The 18277-nt window shown below is 41.6% G+C and overlaps 1 protein-coding gene across 1 annotated transcript in view; it reads right to left on the bottom strand.

Annotated features, from left to right (window-relative positions):
• Positions 1–3142: 3142 nt before the first annotated feature.
• GAS6 (growth arrest specific 6) overlaps positions 3143–18277 on the bottom strand; it is a 39615-nt gene continuing 24480 nt past the window's right edge. Inside the window, exons 8-15 of the mRNA XM_058828455.1 lie at positions 17783–17904; positions 17550–17668; positions 16976–17165; positions 11402–11566; positions 9778–9946; positions 8063–8235; positions 7066–7291; positions 3143–3745 (exon numbers count right to left, since the gene is read on the bottom strand). Of these exons, the coding sequence (XP_058684438.1) occupies positions 3594–3745; positions 7066–7291; positions 8063–8235; positions 9778–9946; positions 11402–11566; positions 16976–17165; positions 17550–17668; positions 17783–17904 (1316 nt within the window). The 3' untranslated portion in view covers positions 3143–3593. The remainder of the gene's footprint in view (positions 3746–7065; positions 7292–8062; positions 8236–9777; positions 9947–11401; positions 11567–16975; positions 17166–17549; positions 17669–17782; positions 17905–18277) is intronic.

The raw sequence follows: 18277 nt of genomic DNA on the forward strand, positions 1-18277 counted from the left end.
AGAAATATCTGTTAATTCATATGTTTTACCTCTATGCATAAAAAGCAGATTCAGTACTGATACACATAAGAAGAGAGATTAATTCATGTGGAGAATTAAAGCCACCTTTTGTTCAGTTAAGGTTTTTCTGAGATGCAAAGTTTTAGTGAGCAGTGATGAGGTGTATTGTTGACAAGGTGAGTTATACGAATGTGGCTGAGAGAAATTAAACATTACTTTAATGCATACAAAATGCTAAGTTCTTGTGGAAATAGATGCTGTGAAATGCACAGTCACTCTGATTATGAAATAAGTGAAGTTACACATCTACTTCCTTTTACTTGCTAGGAATACTACCAGGGGAAGCACCTGGGTTCATTTTGAGGGCTCAAAGTCCAGAACAGACTTGATCCCTTTGGGTTGAGCACCTAGGCTAACTGAACAAGGATGAAATCAATGTTTCTCTTGGGTTGAAGCAAGTGACTGAGAAGGAATGAAGGAATGTTTATTGCAGCTACCTCTTCCTCCAGACCTTTTTCCAGTATGGTACTGAGGTAGGGTATGAAAAAAATTCACCTTTACACTACCCTGCTTCCCCACATACTTCCCCACCTCTTTTGTCATTCTCCAGACTGAGAAATTCTGAGTTTCTCTTCTAAACCGCATTTTGTTTCAAGGGTGCATTGTGGTCTATGCAAAATATCTTCACATACATGCACACATATGCAAAGTCCAGGAGCAATTTCTGCTCTGAATTAGAAAATTAAATGTTCTTGTACATGTGACATTTAGTATGGAACTGCAGAGTACCATAACATACCACAGGATTCACATTTCCAGGACCCAAAATAGTTCTGGCCTCATAAATAGTGTCACTTACATTAACACAAAGGTCAGACATGTTTGTGATTCATTTATGCCACATGGTAGTTTTTTGGGAACTACCACAAAGATTTTACAAATATACCAGACATGAAACTATTTTGCTAGCATATTTAATTTGAAAAGAACAAAGTAAGACAGGGCTTGTTTCATCTTCTTTGTTTAAAAATAAGTGTCTTCTGAGTCTGTATTTTTTTTTCAGTGGAGTTTTTCCAAGTTTAATAGATGGGAGATTTTTGTGGTTGAATCCCAGCCGGCAGCCTGGCCCCAGGCAGCCTCTCACTCACTTTCTGTCGCTGGGACTGGGGAGAGTGTCAGAGGGGTAAAAGTGAGAAACTCGTGGGCTGAAATAGAGACAGATTAATAGGTAAAGGAAAATCTGCACACACCAGCAAAGCAGAACAAGGAATTCATCCACCACTTCCTGTGAGCAGGCAGGTGTTCAGACATCTCCAGGAAAGCTGGGCAACGTTCCATGAAACAGTGACTTGTGGCTTGGGAAGACAAAGACCATCACTCTGAGTGTCCCTTCCCTTCCCCTTTTGTCCCCCAGCTTTATGTGCTGATCATGAGGCCATATGGTGTGGGATATGCCTCTGGTCACTTGGGACCAGCTGTCCCATCTGTGTCCCTTCCCAACTCCTTGCGTACCCCCATGCCCCTCACTGGTGGTTGGGGTGAGGAACAGAAAAGGTCTTGACACCGTGCAAGCCCTGCTCAGCAATAGCGAAAACATCCTAGAGTTATCAACATTGTTTCCAGCACAAACCTAAACTGCAGTCCCATACTGGCTACTGTGAAGAATATTAACAAAAACAAGCACAGAGTTCTATTTCAGTAAAGGACTAAAATAGCCATTAAAAACGTACAGAAAATAAAACACTGCAGTGTGGACATTTCATTAAACAGACTATCTTCAAGATTTCCAGCTCTTACTGAAGAAACAAATCTAATCTTTCTTGGGTATTCCATCAAATCACAAATTGATCCAGTGTCATCAGCTGTAACATAAAGCACCTTCAGGAACAAGGTGGTTTCCCTTGCTCAGCTGAAAAAAGCGAAAACATAGAACTGTTCCTTGGTTTTCTTCTCCATGCACAGTCTGCCGCTAAGGTAGAGGGAAATTTCCTTTCAAACTTCTGTCTGACCTGAAGTAGATCCTTCTCCAAGTATAAATGAGTAGGTTGGTTGAAAGTGATAAAGTTCTGTTCTTTTCTGCCCTATTGCATTACTGCTAATTGATTTGCTCATGATAAGAAGCTATGATGCCATGTCTAATGGCAAATAGGGTACCTTCCTCTTCTCTGATAAACAAAGCAGGGATCCTTGCCAGAAAATATGCTTGGAACAGTCTTCCCCTTCTTTCCTCTTTTCCTCTGGGACAGTTGTATCTTCACAGTTGGGTCACAGATGTCACTGCACGTGAGGATTATTAGATTAATGTGTCATCTCCTTATCTGCTTAGGGAAAATAACATGACTGGCCAAGAATAATTTATAAACGACCTTGTAGAATTAGACCTTTTTCATGCTGATCCTCTGAAGGGTGGTGTAGCATTAGCCACCCAGTACTTGGATTTTGCACCACAGCATATACCACTATTACTCATTTTATTTATTTGATGCAAGACAAAGACCAAATAACACAAGATTTAAGTGACTCAAGACAGTCTAGGCAAAGCCCATCCCAACTTCAGAAGGATAGCTGAAAAGCTGAACACACTTTATGGCTCTAAAACCTTTTCTGCATAAACCCCCACGGATATTCTCACCTCATGCAGTTCAGCCTGGCTAACTCTCACGGCTCAAGCCTCTCTGCTCCCACTAGGCTCACAGTGAATGAGCCAGCCTAAGAATGCAGCAGCAAAAACATGTCATCACCAGATAATATTCCCCAATTCTCAACACCTCATCATTTGCTCCAGCAGCTATTGACACAAAAGCCGTATGACTTGCAACTTATTGAGTCTTTTCTTCTAAATGTTTCCTGCTGACCCAACTTAATTTTCCATTTTCTGTTGACCAAGAGTTTTTCTAAAGGTCACAACAGTCTTCTTCCTGTGGTACCAGAAAGAGAAACTCCAGCAGTAAGAATAGCAGCCACCATTTGCTCTGCAGCTGAGAAGATGTGAAATACTGATGTAAGCATTAAAAACCCCCAACCTCAAAAAAAAAAAAAAAAAAATTAAAAAAATCCAAACCGAAAAAGCAGCCCTTTCCCCTCCCCCCAGTGTAACCTCCACATTATGCACAGTCCAAGTCATTGTCTCCAAATACCAGAACACAGAATAATCTCAGTACAGATAAATTAAAAACTTGTATGTAAATATTTTATTCTCTCATGTTTTGCAAATCAGAAAGCAGTGTTTGGTAATAAAAAATAATACAGAATTATTATTTTTCTTCCAGTCCACACTCATATAGGTTTCCCACATTACAGATGAAACTGTCTCTTACAGTCTAAAGATAGCATTCACTTTCAGTATATTCTGTACTTTTGACTTATTTAATATTAGTCTTCTGAACTATTTACAAATATATTACAACCTTTAAACCTCAAAGCAAAGAGTATTTCAATAATCAATCTGACATAAGGATCAGTAGCTTCTACATAACTTCAGTGTTTAAGAGAAACTATACACGCAGTGCGGTAGATCTGAATAATTTATATCTTTTAAAAAAAGAAAAGCACTGAAAGTTTCTGAGTATAAAACTTTCGCATTGCAGGGGTACCTACTGACCCTCCTGGACTGGAGGACAGGAATGTGAGGTGATATCACTGTGCTTGTAGAGAGCCTCATCTAAGTCCAGTGCCGTGTTGCTCAGCTTGAGGGTCATGCAGCCGTGGTAGGACGCGGTGACTGGAGTGGAAGTGACAGGAACGTCTGTTGGAAAGGGGAGATATTTATCTCTGACAGCTGCTTTTAAATAAATACCTGCCCTACCTAGGCTCATTGGCTCTCACTTCAATGAATTCAAGCTCACCTCTTTCCATGCTAGGGGTTCTACCTCCCTCTGCCCAGGCATGAGGAAAACACCATCTGTCTTGGTGCACAAAAGCCCTTCTCCCAGGCTGAACCCTTTCTCAGCTGTTCTGTATCCCTGCAAGGTCTCCAGACGTGATGAAACCACGAAACCTTGTGCTGCACAGCAGCAAGGCTTCACTGCCGTGGCACAATGTGCTCACACAACCCCATGTTTTCCCCCCTCCATCTCCAGACCCTCTGCTTTGTTATTGGAGGAGATGTTAGACCTTCCCATAAAGTTCTTTCTCTTCAAAATAGCTTCCAAAAGATTACAGGAAGAATTTTATGACAGGAAAGCACTTCCCATATGCAACCTCTAGCACTTGCTGGACTCATCTTTACCACAATTTTGCTGTGTATGAGCACAGGAAGGTTGCTGGCCTTCATCAGAAAGGTGCTGGAATGCATCAGTTGAATTGGTCAGACTAATGAGACTAAATTTTACTGTGGAGATCCACACTGATGTTCTTTTAATCAGTTTACTAGCGGCAGAAAACAGATGGCGAGGAAGAAGACAATAAGTACAATCCAATAGACTAGAGGAAATTAGTCAGTCTAACTACTAACTTCTGTAATATCATATACACTCTGACCATAAACAAACAAAAAACCCCATACACTAACATAACGAAAAGAAAACCTACATGAGCTCTGTCCTCTACCTTTCCCCAAAGGTCATTAGTTTATTTACAACCCAAAGCTGAGCCAATCAAACTGGTTGTGCAATGGAAAATAATGAACGTCTCAAAGAATATTTAACTTCACAGTGATTCAGGTAGCTAAATAAGTCACTTATATTTGCATCGAAGCAAGGACAACTAGAACAATAGGTTGTCCTGTTGACCCAAGATTATATGAAATTTAAAGTGTTCTGCCTGGAGATATGCAGGGCTGATGTGATCAGACACAGCTCAGACAGAATCTATGATTGAGTGAGAGACAGAACATTTGTGGGAGATCTGTAAGCCACAAAGAAATACTAAAAATCTTTTCAGCTTCCTAGATGAGAAGTACCATTACTCAGTAGTTGTTTTAACTAATGATGTTACCTGTTTCCCATTCCTCCACATTTACCAAAGTTAATCTGCAACGTCTGCTTAAAGGAATGCAGCCTCTCTGTTGTAATACCTCAGATAAATGTAAACTAAATTTTGAGTCAGGAGTTGAAGTTCTGTCTTCACAGCTTGAAGACTCTAAGAACGAAGCAGATTGCTGTTACATGTGCCACAGGGCTGGCTGAAACACAGTGTGTGCTTTCAGATGGATTTGTTAGAGATTAAAAAAATATTTTATTTTTTTTTCTTTGTGTTGTAGCTGTAAATCAGATGAAATACTTCATTTTCTGTTTTGACTAGAAATGGATCTGTCCAAAATGTGGTCATGTAAAGATCTGGAAGTCTAGTTTAAAGGTTCCTTCACCTGGTGGAATGCATATTTCCTGAAAAATCACCTATGCATCACATAATTTAGGACTTACCAGAACTGAAAAGCCTATAGGAAATGTAATAAATGCCTACACGTTCCCTCTTATCTATTGCAACTCTAGTATTTCTTCCACATTTGCAACACTAGCTGTGCTTAGGATGAGATATATTTCATATTTGGATCCAGAATTCTTTCTTTATTTGTGCAAATGGAATAAAGACGTGAAGTTTGACCACTATACTGTTTTTCCACAGGGTATGGAAGTATGGAAAAACTGAAAACTACGTAACGTTTTCAAAATCTGAATGAGCCAAACTCACTTAGATCTGACCATTCGGTATCGTTACTTAGCCCAGAGTTATTAATCCAGCTGAAGTGCTGAAATGTTTATTTATTTGGCAAATGACAGGGTTTCTCAGTGTTGGGTTCCTCTCAATGGCAAAAGCAGAATGCTGGCAGGAATCCCTGTTGCTAAGCAAAGCAGATCAAAGTGGGGATAGTAGCTAAACCTACAGCAGCCAGCTGAATCTGAGCTGCCACAGCCATGGTATCTCACACTTAGTTCTGGCAAATTAAAACCAGCCCTGCACCCAGCACAGGTAATCTGAGCAAACCACAGAGAACTTGGGACAGTGACAGAATGGGATAATTTTGTGAGCTGTGGAAATCTCCGCTGTGCATCCGAGAGCTGCTTAAAAGAAAGCAGGCAACTTCTCCTGCCTGTGCAATGGCCAGCTTACATAATTCAATCTGAGACTGGAAAATGCTGTGTTTGGGATTTCAGCTCTGCTCCTGCCAGAGGATGTGGCCGCCCCCTTTCAGGTGTGACTGGGAGCCATTTGCAACATCAGCATAAAACCTCTGTAAACTCTTGCTCATGGTGGAGACAGCCAAGTGTCCTAGTTCATGTGGCACCTCAGCCACCCTGTTCCAGCCTGACTGCTTCAGCAGCTACCAAGGGGCCAACATTTGTACTTCTCCCTTGCTTGGGCAAGTAAGGGCAAGATTTTGCTTAGCTGCTGGCATCATGTGCATCAGAGACATAAGTGTTCCTTTAATAGCATTCCTCAGCAGAAGGGACTGATAAACCAGTTCAGGCAGAACAAGAAACAAACTCCCAAACCTGGCCAAAATTCACGATTCAGATGAAAGTTTGATTTTACAGGTTTAGAAGAGAGGAGCAAACTGACGTCCCAGAAGAAACCCCACTGTTCCTGAAAAGCCAAAGAAACTGTCAGTGGTGTTAACCCCTTGGTTGTGCCATACATGCTGTCTGCTGGAAGGCAGTCAGTTAACTGTGTCATGCTGTGACCAGTTCAAAGAGAGCATCAGCCAGGGAGAATCACCACTCTGGGCTTGCCAAGTTTCAGGGAAAACAACTTGAGGCCCTAGTTCTCCCCTCAAGGAGTGCTCCCACAGGTTCATTACATTAATGAACCAGCAGTCCAGCTCCTATGGATTTTACCATGTTTAAGATAATAACACAGTATACAGCAATCCTTCAGATTAAATCATTCCTGTTGTTGAACAAGCAAAACCCCCTCTATTTTTGCCTCCAGCTGCCCTGAGAAGGACACAATCATTCAAGGAAAGTGCAACCCCAGATCCATTATGTTCCTGCACTGCAGACAAAGCCTGCTCAAGCAGAAACAGAGAAGGAGTCTCACAGCTTGAACAGAAACAGTTTTCCCGACTCCCAGCTCAGCAAGGCAAGTTGGAAGTCTGTGGTCCATGGTACAAAACTGGAGGCTCACCTGGCAATCCTCCCACGTATGTCTTCGTTGACTTCAAAGAGCTCTCCAAGATAGACAGACTATCCTCCAATTCAGAGCTGCTTAATTCACTCTCTCCTGCTACCCCATCTACCCTCAGGGATAAGTGGTCTTTCTGGAGGAGGATGTCTACAGAGTGTTCCTTCTTATCACAGAGATTTATTGCCAGTCTGGACACAACTGTATTCTCCAAGGCCACGATGACAAACTGAACAGCAGGGGAAAGAAAGAAAAACAGGCAGTGAGCTACACTTACCCCGTACCAGGATGAGCCCAGTGTGCCCTTTATTACAAATATTTTGCTGAGCCTCCAGAGAATTAGGCTTATTACTATTGCTGATTGTGTTCTGAGCTCATTGCATTAGATGAAAAACCAATGAACCAGTGGGACTAATTCTTGAAATCATGTTTTGTCAGAAAGAGTTCTTAGTGGGTTTTGCAGAAGTCATTACATTGCACTGGAACTAAACCAACAGAAACAACTATAAATGAAAACTGGCTCATGGGAGTTAGTGAAATCCTCCCTGGTTTACCCCTGTGGAATGCCAGAATCTAACCCTTTGTTATGAATGCCATTAAATAGTAGCTTCAACACTCCACCAAAACTGGTCTTTCCCAGCATCTTTACACCTAAAGCCTGTCTCTTGGCTACTTTGGGACAGTTACTGATAAGCAAGAATGGAAATCCCTGGTTTATGGCACTAAACAGTTTCTGTGCCAGGAAAATAAAAAAAAAAGCCTGCATTCAAGAGAGCAGTTCTGTCTTTTACCTAAGCCACATTTGCCAAGAGCTCTCCATTAGCATCTGACACACACCTGTAAGGCAGAACTTCAGGCAAGCACTGTTGTTTCAGACCATGCTCTGAACAGGTGGGACAAATAACGAGGCAGGCAGCAAACCTGACAACTGTTTTTGAAATTGACTTCCAGTTACCAGGAAACAGCAAGGAAATTTCTCTACAGAAATACTTGTTTGTACCTGTTGTTTCAGTTTCTTTGTGGAGTGATAGTCAATCAGAGATAGTGATAAAGGGACAGATGCTTCTTCTGTAACCAGGGCAAACAGCACACCGGTGTCTGTTGCTGGCTGAATTACAGCATTTACTTCAATTTCCCAATTTGTCTTGGTTTCATTTCCAGAAGAAGGTTGTACTGCAGAAAAATAAATTCATAGGACAATGTGTTAAATGGGTAAGCTGTTCAATTCCTCCCTGGAGAAGAGCATAGGCAGATGAGCATCTGGAGGGACTGTCACATTTTTTAATTAAAAAAAAAAATCATTCCAAATCACCTGAACATAAAATTGGATGAGAAAATGGCATTAGATTCTTCTTGTTACCTTATGCATTCTGCTGCTTTTCAGAATTCAAAGGATAACATTAAGTTTTTTTATCACAAAGTTATTTTGTTATAGTCCCATGGCTGCCAATCTGACACATTCAAAGAACTGCTGCAAGATAGGTCAATCAAAAACCAATTTTTGAACCAGTCTGCCCAAAGGTCGTTGAGAAATCTAAGTTGAAATCTGACATAGTGGAAACATTTCTATGAATTGTATAAGCATACTACACTCAAATTCTTCCTGATCACCAATCCCTCAGAAGTGTGGCATGTTTTATTTTACCTGTTGAACCCTGAATTAAACTTTCTGGTATCTTCTTACTGCCTCAGTGCCCTTATAATTTAAAAGGTAATGCAGGCTGCAAAGAAAGATCTCAGTCCTGCTCCTGCAACCTCTCATCACATATTGAAATACAATGATCCATTCCTTATTAAGCTTACCACTGCAAAGCAAAAAAAAAAAAAAAAAAGAGAATAATTGTTTGAAATAAAATGCAGGTGCTGAGGCTTATCTTGGCTGAGTCCTGTCATCTCCACCTCTTCACCTGCACTTTACATGCTCCCTTGTCTTCACTTTGCAGCTTTTGAATCCATGTGCTAAGTAATATGACAGACATATGGTACTCCCTAATTTACCGTGGCAGAGCAGAAAAATGCACACAACGCTGAACAGATGGCTCTTGCAGAGCAGGACTTAAACACCACATTGAAATAGATGGTCTGCATTTGTGTGGATTCAGAAATACTAATAGTTGATTACACAGATAAGCAAAGATAATAATCTAGAACAATGAAAGGTGCCTTTCTGAGTACTACATTAGTATGGACAAGTTTGATTTGAAGCCTATTATTACTGTATGCCAATTTCATTGGCTTCTATCAGAGATATGCTAAGTGCATCTGTCCCAAGTGTAAGTAATGACACCCCATGATTAAAAGTGAATCCAAGACAATAGACAATATTAATTTTTCTGTCTATCATAACCTCAAAATACAGCAGTATGGCTTGCAGATCTCTCTGTTGAGCAGAAAACAGTGGTAAGGACCAGAAGCACCTAAGCTGCTGACAGAGAGATGTAAAGCCTCTAAGGCTGAGGATGAGCTGGAGGCAGTCTGGGTGTGAAATGTATTACTGGAGCTACACAGAAACCACCTAATCCATGCTGGGCGTATTTGCACTGGCTTGAACTATCACATATAGGCCCTCCTTCACAGGAGAAGAGCCACAAGTTTATTCTTTTCTGCAACAACCCACAGTGAATCTGGCATACATCTAAGTTTTACACTGTTTGTTAGCCAGGTATGATTAATGGCAGGACAACAGGTCAGAAATAAAAATCCCAGCCTACTTACTGTAAGTAAGATTAAACACAGCAAAACCTCGGCCAGGATAGAAAGACCCTCGTCCTGCTACAGCAAAGCACTGCATCTTTTCATTCATCTTTATGGTCTCTTGGATAGAGGTGTCCTCCCCATTCAGCCAGTTCCACGCTCGCATGCAACCATCCAGCCGAGGGTTTATCTAGGAAGATAAAGCAGTATCTTATGTCTCAAACTACTGTTCAGTGAAGAGGGATTGTGTGCAAAGGAACACTGAGTAATACTATGATACCAAACTGTAGAAACAATTTTGACTTGTTATGCACATGCAAACCAATAGGCTGCAACCCCAAACCTGCAACCCCAAGCAAGTGAGTGGTCAGAAAATTCCCCTGAGCTCAGCCTGTTTCCACGGGCCAGAAGGGCACTAGCTAGTGCAGGTGTTGATTTGGTTGTATTGATTCTGTAAGCTCCTCTATGTGTTGCCCATCATTAGTACAACTTATTTCTAAAGTTCTGTAGCCAAAGCTCTGTAATTCTGCATTGCAAATGCTGGAGGCTAACTTATGACTGAAAATCCCATTCCATTTTGTCATTGCAAACACCCTGACACACAAGACAGACATTGGAGCTGATCATGGTATAAGTTCTTAGATTCTGGCTCAAGGAGGGGCACCTGCACCATAAGACCAGCACACCATTCTGTACACACCTTATTCCTTCCAGCTTCTAGTTAGGCTATCCTGTACCAAACATCAGCATTAAAATGTGAGTCAGTGTGTAACGAGAAGGCTCCTTGCAAAGCCTCTAAACCAGCACCACTCCCCCCAATTAACTGAAGGAGAGAGAATTAAGTGTCTGAGCCAGGATAAAAACCTGAGGAGTTTCTGGCTCTCAATTCTAGATTCTGACTACACCCTAAAGCTTACTGTTTCTGACATGCAGTGGCCCTGAATGACTTCTTGTGAGGCACAGGAGCAGTGAGGCTAGGCTGCTGCACTCCCAGTCACAGAGCCACAAGCTCATCACCTCATTTAGGAATAAACAGATGCAAATTTGGATTTCAAGGTGCCAACTTTGATTGTGGTGGACATTCAAACCAGCCTGAGCAGCAGCTATTCCAGAAACACAGCAATCATCCAATCTCACCCAAGCACCCAAAAGAATAACTTTGATTCATGTTCTATATCTACTTCAATTAGGAGGAAATAAAGAAAAATAAGCTTCTGTTTTTCCTTGTGTCTCACTAAACGGGAACTGCAAACTGTGACATGCTATACATGAGGCACAAAGTTTGGTCGCAACACAAAACATGCCACTGATGTTGGTTCCAGATTCCCCTGAGCCACTCGTGCTCTCCAAGCCAGCATGATCACTGTGAATTCTGTCACGTGCTCCAGTTTTGCTGTGCCCTAACTCTGCAGGTGGGATACATCTCATCCAAACTTACCAATCAAAAAATCTGGAGTCTCAACTTTGCTACTGGTTTAGGCTCCTGCTATAGTCAATGGACAGAAAGCTGTATCCAGAAGGTGATAACATACCTGTTTCAGGGGAGGTGGAACTGCTCTCAGGAATGACCTACATTACCCCAAGAGAAGATGAAATCAAGCCCTTCAGGCATGCAAAGGAACACAAGTTATCATGCTATACTTACTGGTAGAATAAGGTCCTTTGTTTTGAAAGGAATGCCTCCTACTGTCAAATTCAGCTGATACACTCCCTTGTCTAGTGTAAACAGGTCCCCTGAGACAGCTATTTTCATAACTGCATCCCTGTTGACCTTTATAATCAAATTTCTTTCAAGTTCCTCAACAGAGATCTGAAAAAGCAAAATTTCAAATTGAATAATTCAGTATGAAAAGAACTTAGTATCTGCAGCCTCAGCTATAGGACAGACCCCAGAGAAATCCCCAAGACAAAGAAATATTTTCAGTCCCCAAACCTCTTAATTCACCTTTTAAGTTACATTCCATCTTGATATGTAAATCTACTCTACAAAGCAGTCTGTGATTACTCTTAATAGTGAAGAGACTCCAGCTACTTCAGAGCAGTTACATGTGAAAAATGTGACTGGATTAAATACATGACTTTTGTAGGTTGTTTTATGCAAAATGTAAATGAAATCATGGCTTAATAATGAGAAACTTCCTATTGCACCTGCAGGTGAAAGGAAAAGCTGGAAAGACAAACAAGATGTCTTTTGTTGGATCAGTAGAACACAACGCAGAAGACTCCCTGATCCAGTCTTTGAATACCAACCCCTGCAAAAAGCACAACAGAGGATGTAATTCTTGAGAGGGTAATAAAAATGTGTAATAGGCAATAACTTTTCTCTCAAAAAAGCATATGCAAATTTTCCCTCCATGTCTCTGAAAAGCTACTTCTAGGAAGATTTTATTACCACTGAAATTTTAAAAAAAGTCTCATAACTTTGATTATAATCAGACTGCATAGACAGGCACTATAAAGCTTCTGTGGAGGGAGAGGAGATGAAGCCCAAAGCTGAAGCACCAGGCTGATGAACAGCAGATGAGATTCTGCTGCCTTGGGATGTGGGTCCCCACCACCAACAGGGTTTTCTGTGGCTGTAGCAGAAGACAGTCCCAATCCTCCTGCAGAGAAGAAGAAAGGAACACACCTCCACTATTTCATAATCTTCTCCCCACTCTATGACAGATACTCCACCTACTCATTCTTCATCTCTACAGCTCTGTCCCCTGGGACACCCGGATGCTGCTTCCATCAGTGAGCTGCTGTACAGAGCCCATTATCTATTTCAGAGGATGTTTAGACATGTCCTTCCCTCTCCCTGCTAGCAGGCTGGGTCCTGAGCACCTTTCTCTCTGCATTTTGCAGTCCCAAAACTGCTATTACCACCCATTCTCAGCTCTTGCTCTGTGGCTGTAACACAAAGGAGGACAGGGCTGAGCAGGTTTGTACCTGGCACTCCCTTTGGATTGCTGTCTTCAGTAATGAAGATAAAGTGAATTCGATAGTTGAAAAGATTATTCAGAGACTTTCTTCTTCTCATGAACCTTTTTTCTTCTCTTGTAGATTCCAGTACAATCTGGTTCATATTGCTACAACACTGTTTACACCTGGTGTGCTGTCCTGTGCCATATCCTACAGGACATGAACTTATTTGTCTGCAGCTTGCTTGTTTAAAGTAGCACCTGCACCTCCAGACTGCATTCCATGGAGACACACAAGCCAGTCTCAAACAGGCTTTTTTTGGATATTGGATGGCTGTAAAGCTCATTCAGTGTGTGGGAACATAAGCCCACAGGTCCTGGCAGCCACAGCTGAGCTACACGGGCTGTGCAGCCAAAAACTCAGACACCTCTGCTCAGTGTCGTGGTCACCACTGCCCCAATGCTCTGGGCTCTTGGGCCACAAGGAGCTGGCACAGACCATCTCCCTGTTCCTGGCACAGACAGTGGGCAGACAAAGAACATGGGAATTGGGAAAAGCTGGCAGCAGCAGTGCCCATACTGTGAAGAAATACTGCTACTTACAGGGTCACCAGAAATCAAGGGCCTTCTAAAATTTTATTAGACTGCATAGCAAGTAATAACATAAAAATTAAAAAAAAAAGAAAAAAAAAAGAAAAAAAAGAAAAAAATTCTGAGTTCTTAGCTGCATCTGATCTTTAATACAAGCAAACTCAAATTAGTGAAGACTTGCATAAGAGAAGGGGCTAATCCCTGTGGGAATTCTCAACAGATTCCAGTTTAGGAAATTACATTCTGCTTACTTTACAATGCCCTTTGGCTGTTTAAGCTCCTGCTTCTTATAGTCAAAACTTAATTGCTGGTGCACCACCATGACATATGAACCAAAAGAGGAAGCTCTTCAGTAGTTAGCATTCTGATCCAGTTCCCCACTCTTGTGGCAAGGATAAGCTACTTGTGCCTGCCACCATGGCTTAGGGACATTCAGGAGGACAGTTCTCATAGCTAAAGGTTCCCATATGGTTAGCCACAAGGCATTCAGCTTTGTGTTTTGGATTCATGTCCAGGATAGCTCATAGCACGTAGCCAGCCTGTCCACTGTTTGCTGAAAAGCAAGTGGACAGCACTGAAAAGGGACAGAACTACAGTCAGCTGCAGGGTTAGAACCAAATACCAATCTTGTGATTGCTTAACTTTCAGCCCTGACATTTAACAGTGCAGGTAAGTTGTTATTTTTGCTAACCAGACTGTGTCCTCAGAGCAGTACTGAACTGAACACTGAAAATAAGACAAAATGATGGCTGTTTTTGGAAATGAAAAACAAACAGAAGGCGAGTGCATTCTCTACTATCATAATTTCATATGTGCCACTTCATCCAGCTGGGTTACACACAAATAACCACATTAAAAGTTTTTCCTGAGGTTTGCTTGTTTGTGTTTTCAATGCTGGTTCAACGCTCATTTCAAAATATCTTAGGAAGGACTGACACCAGCAAAAATACCTAGGCAGAAATATTGGCCTGAAGTTTTGAAAATGCCATTGTATTTCCATTAAAGTATGCAACTTTTGCTCAAGAGGTGGGAACACTGCTTGCACTTTTTCATATACTTTGCTTTTAAATACTTGTTTTTCCATCCATTGAAAGTCAAATACTAAAACTGCTATTTTCTCATGACCCATAGGAAGTTCTCTCCAGTATCCAAAGACCTCTGGTTAATATCTAACCAAAACTAAGGGCTTGATTCTATGCATACTGAAGTCCAGACTAAAGCTCACAAATGCACTTAAGCCTGGACTGTGACGTCTGAAGATTGTTGGGGCTGTGCTTCATGGAAAGCGAGGCAGCAAAGTACACACAAGTCCATGCTTACAATGAAATGTGTGGCTACATGTTCTGTAGTAGGAAACAGTAAAAAGAAATCCTTAAACAGGATTTCCTAAATTAAAAACCATGCCAGACAAAGAAAAACAGAAATGCAGGAGGAGATAAAATGTAGGAACATATTTATAGTTGTATCAGTCAGACATATAGATTAAATTGCATTTAGAGGTGTGTGACGCTAGATGTCAAGCAGAAGAGAGCCAAATATCTCTAGGGTGTAAGTGAGAAATAAGAAAATACAGCAGAAAAAGGAGAAATCAGCAGCTCCCCAGCAAACCAGGCAAGGTCCCAGGTCTCAAGGGTGTAAACTATGAAATCAAGAGACTAAAGGCTCCTTCCTCCTGCTGCTGTTCATCCGTGAGTAAATCCTTGTGCTTTGGGGAAGTATCAGCACTGTATTGTGTCACTTTGGGAGGCAGTCACCAGAATTATGGCCCTTGACCTGCTCCAGGCACACATTCCTGTGCCAGCCCTGCATGCTGCTCTCTCCTCCACTCGTGCCATACTATCTATGCCTCTGGCAGCTGCCCAGCCCTGCTCAGCCCACATGCAGGGCAGCACCACTGGCTGCAGGGACACCTCTGCCTCCACCCCATCAGTGTGGCTCCTGCCCCACACAGCACCCACAGCTTGGTCTGTACTGTCCCAAAAAGGCTCAGGGAAGAATTTCTGGGGGAATCACACAATCCCTCAGAAAATGTGCAGGGTGCATTGCTGCAGCCACTCAGCCAGGCAATTTCTTGGTTAGGATGATACCTGGGGATAAGAGCCCTGACACTGATAGCTGGCAGGTGGTATTTAACTCTTGCCTAAACATGACACTTACTTTTATCACACTGCCTTTCTCCCTGAAGAAAGAAAACACATTTCAGCTGTGTCCCCTCAAACTAATATGGGGTAGTTTGTAATTACCTCATAACAAGTATGTTAGCTCCTGTGTTAAATGAATTAACTTGGTAACTGCTGATTTTTGTGACTCCCAAGTCACCCCAGTGGCATCCACTCTGCTTTTCACATCTTCTGTCACCATCCTCTCTTTGCAGACAATTACAATTGTCATATTTCAGATTAGCAGAAGTACTCTTACAATAAAATTCAGTAAGAACTGGCTTGAAGCTATTCTTATATGTAAAGATACAGCATGTCACATATTTTATCTACAGCTTCACTGAACCTCTACAGTTCTCCATTTGGAATCTAAAATTATTTCACTGACATGAAAAGAACTGAACCAAACATCACCTCATCTGCTGGAAACATTACCAAATGTCAGTAGCTGATAGTGAATGTATTCAAGAACTTCTTCATTTATTAATTAGAAACAAATTTTTCCCTGCCTTGTTTTTTCTTTAATGTATAATTTTGAGTTTTTATATACTAAAAAATGTAAACCAGAAAATGATTAAGTTGCCAGTATCTCATCTGCATTTGTCTCAAATGTGAATTAGCTGTGAACTTCCCACCCACTCCCCAAGGGGCTCATCAACTTAAAAGAACAAATTAAGTACAAAAAAATGAAAAGAGAGGAAAAGGCAGAAGTGAGAAAGCATGTATAAACTGCTCATCTAGTGTAGATCATACTGCAGGATGATTTTCATGATCCTGGCACAAATGGCAACAACCGTAACACTCCCAAAATCAGCAGTCGATGTTCTGTGAGATGCCAAGAAGAACATGAATCCTGACAATCTCATTATGGTAATTATAAATTATGGTAACTATAAGAAGATGCTTTAGGGGTTAAAGTGGTGGTGCTGGATTGACAGTTGGCCTTGATGATTTTAGAGGTCTCTTAAAATCTTTTTCAGAATTCTATGATTCCAGAATAGACCCCAATATCTTTACAAGGGAAAAAGTTTATTTTGTATATCAACAGGCCTGAAAACTTCATAAAAAATATCCGGTACTATAAGAGATTTGTCAGGGCCTCAGAAAATCTGAGGCCTGTGACTAAACAAATGAATGAATAAACAAAAGCAACCACCCCCCCACACACACCAAACACACTTGGAAACTGTCTTAAAAGAACAGATGCAGAGTTCCTTCCCTCTTACTCACTTCCAGCCCTCATCCAGAGGGCATCTTCTTGAGCTGACGTGAAGTCCTCCTAGCCCTACTGCATCTCAAAGGCACTGTTTGTGCAAGTGGTTGCTCTGGTTGTGCAAATTAGAGATGCAGTCTATATTACAATGGATATAAAGTATAATTCAATTTATTAAGACAAATATCCCCTTCTCACCTTAGAATGTATAACATACTGGCATACATATCCATTATTTGATAGATAGGTTGGAAAAGCATTTTCTCATGAATACACGAAGTCTATCTGCACTTGATGAGTACACCCCAAACGAGCCAAGAAGGAGTAAGACCTCGGCAGGGGTCTGGACTCACCGTTTGCCACATGCCATGGCTGATAAGCGGTCCGGTGCTGGTCACGCGGCCGATTCCATTGTATTTCAGCTGCAGCTCTAGCCGTCCTTTGCGCAAAGCCAACACTATCCATGTGCTGTCTTGATGGCCTCCAGCAAAGAAAAGGATACCTTCAGGATCAAAGGTTCTAAAGTCGAACTCAGCCACAAGTCTGACCGCACAGGTGCCAAGAAATAAATTAGTTATGCAGAGTTCAAAAACCACAGAGTACTTTCCATACAGATAGCATCAATTCTAGCAGCTCTAAAGCTCTAAAACATTCTAGCTTTTAATGCAGTCCTGAAAGCCTTAAGATGTGAATACAGCTTTTAAAACATCATTAAGAATAGAGATTACAATACTATATTTCAGTAATTATCCTAACAGCTCTGTGGTCAAGGCTGCCTTTCTTAATTACTGGGTAATGTTTAGCCTTACGGGACTTCATAATCCAAGCAAATAATGATGAATGTAGGGTAAATTACTATTGTAACAACTTCCTTGCATGCATCAGAGCCAGTCAAAGCGTTTCACTGTCATTCTAAATTGTCCTCACCTCGTCAGTTGTTTCCTTTTGAAGCGCAGCCTGATAACAGGAGTGCCGCTGAACATCCTCCCCAGGTGCAAGGATTTAACACTCCTTCCAACAGCAAAAGGCACACATGGTATGATATTCTATAATCAAAACACATTTCTGAGTGCTTATTCTCCTCATGCAGCAGAAAGAGAATCAGAGAGTGCAGTAAAGTAAAGGTTTGTTTGCAGTTACTGTAATGAACACTGACATACCTCACATGTATTCATGTCCTGGGAAAGTTTCACTCCCCCTCTGCCATCACAGTGACAGGTGTAACTCCCTGCTGAGTTGACACAGGTCTGCTCACAGAGCTTTTCTTCACATTCATCTATATCTACACAAGACCAGCAAAGAAGAAGAAACTGAGTTTTTTAAAATACGATGGAACTGAGGGAATGGCCTGAAGTTGTGTCAGGGAAGGTTTAGGTTGGATATTACAAAAAGGTTCTTCACCCAGAGGTGGTTGGGCACTGGAACAGGTTCTCCAGGGAAGTGGTCACAGCACCAAGCATGACAGAGTTCAAGAAGTGTTTGGACAATGGTATTGGGCAGGTGGTGTGACTCTTGGGGATGGTGCTGTGCAGGGCTGGGAGTTGGACTCTATCCTTGGATCCTTGTGGGTCCCTTCCAACTTAGCTTATTCTGCAAAATTTATTTTCACAGATAGATTCCAGCTGCCCAAAGATACATAGCAAGTCAGTGGGAAG

This window comes from Poecile atricapillus, chromosome 1 (genome assembly GCF_030490865.1).
Source record: "Poecile atricapillus isolate bPoeAtr1 chromosome 1, bPoeAtr1.hap1, whole genome shotgun sequence".
NCBI classification, from domain to species: domain Eukaryota; kingdom Metazoa; phylum Chordata; class Aves; order Passeriformes; family Paridae; genus Poecile; species Poecile atricapillus.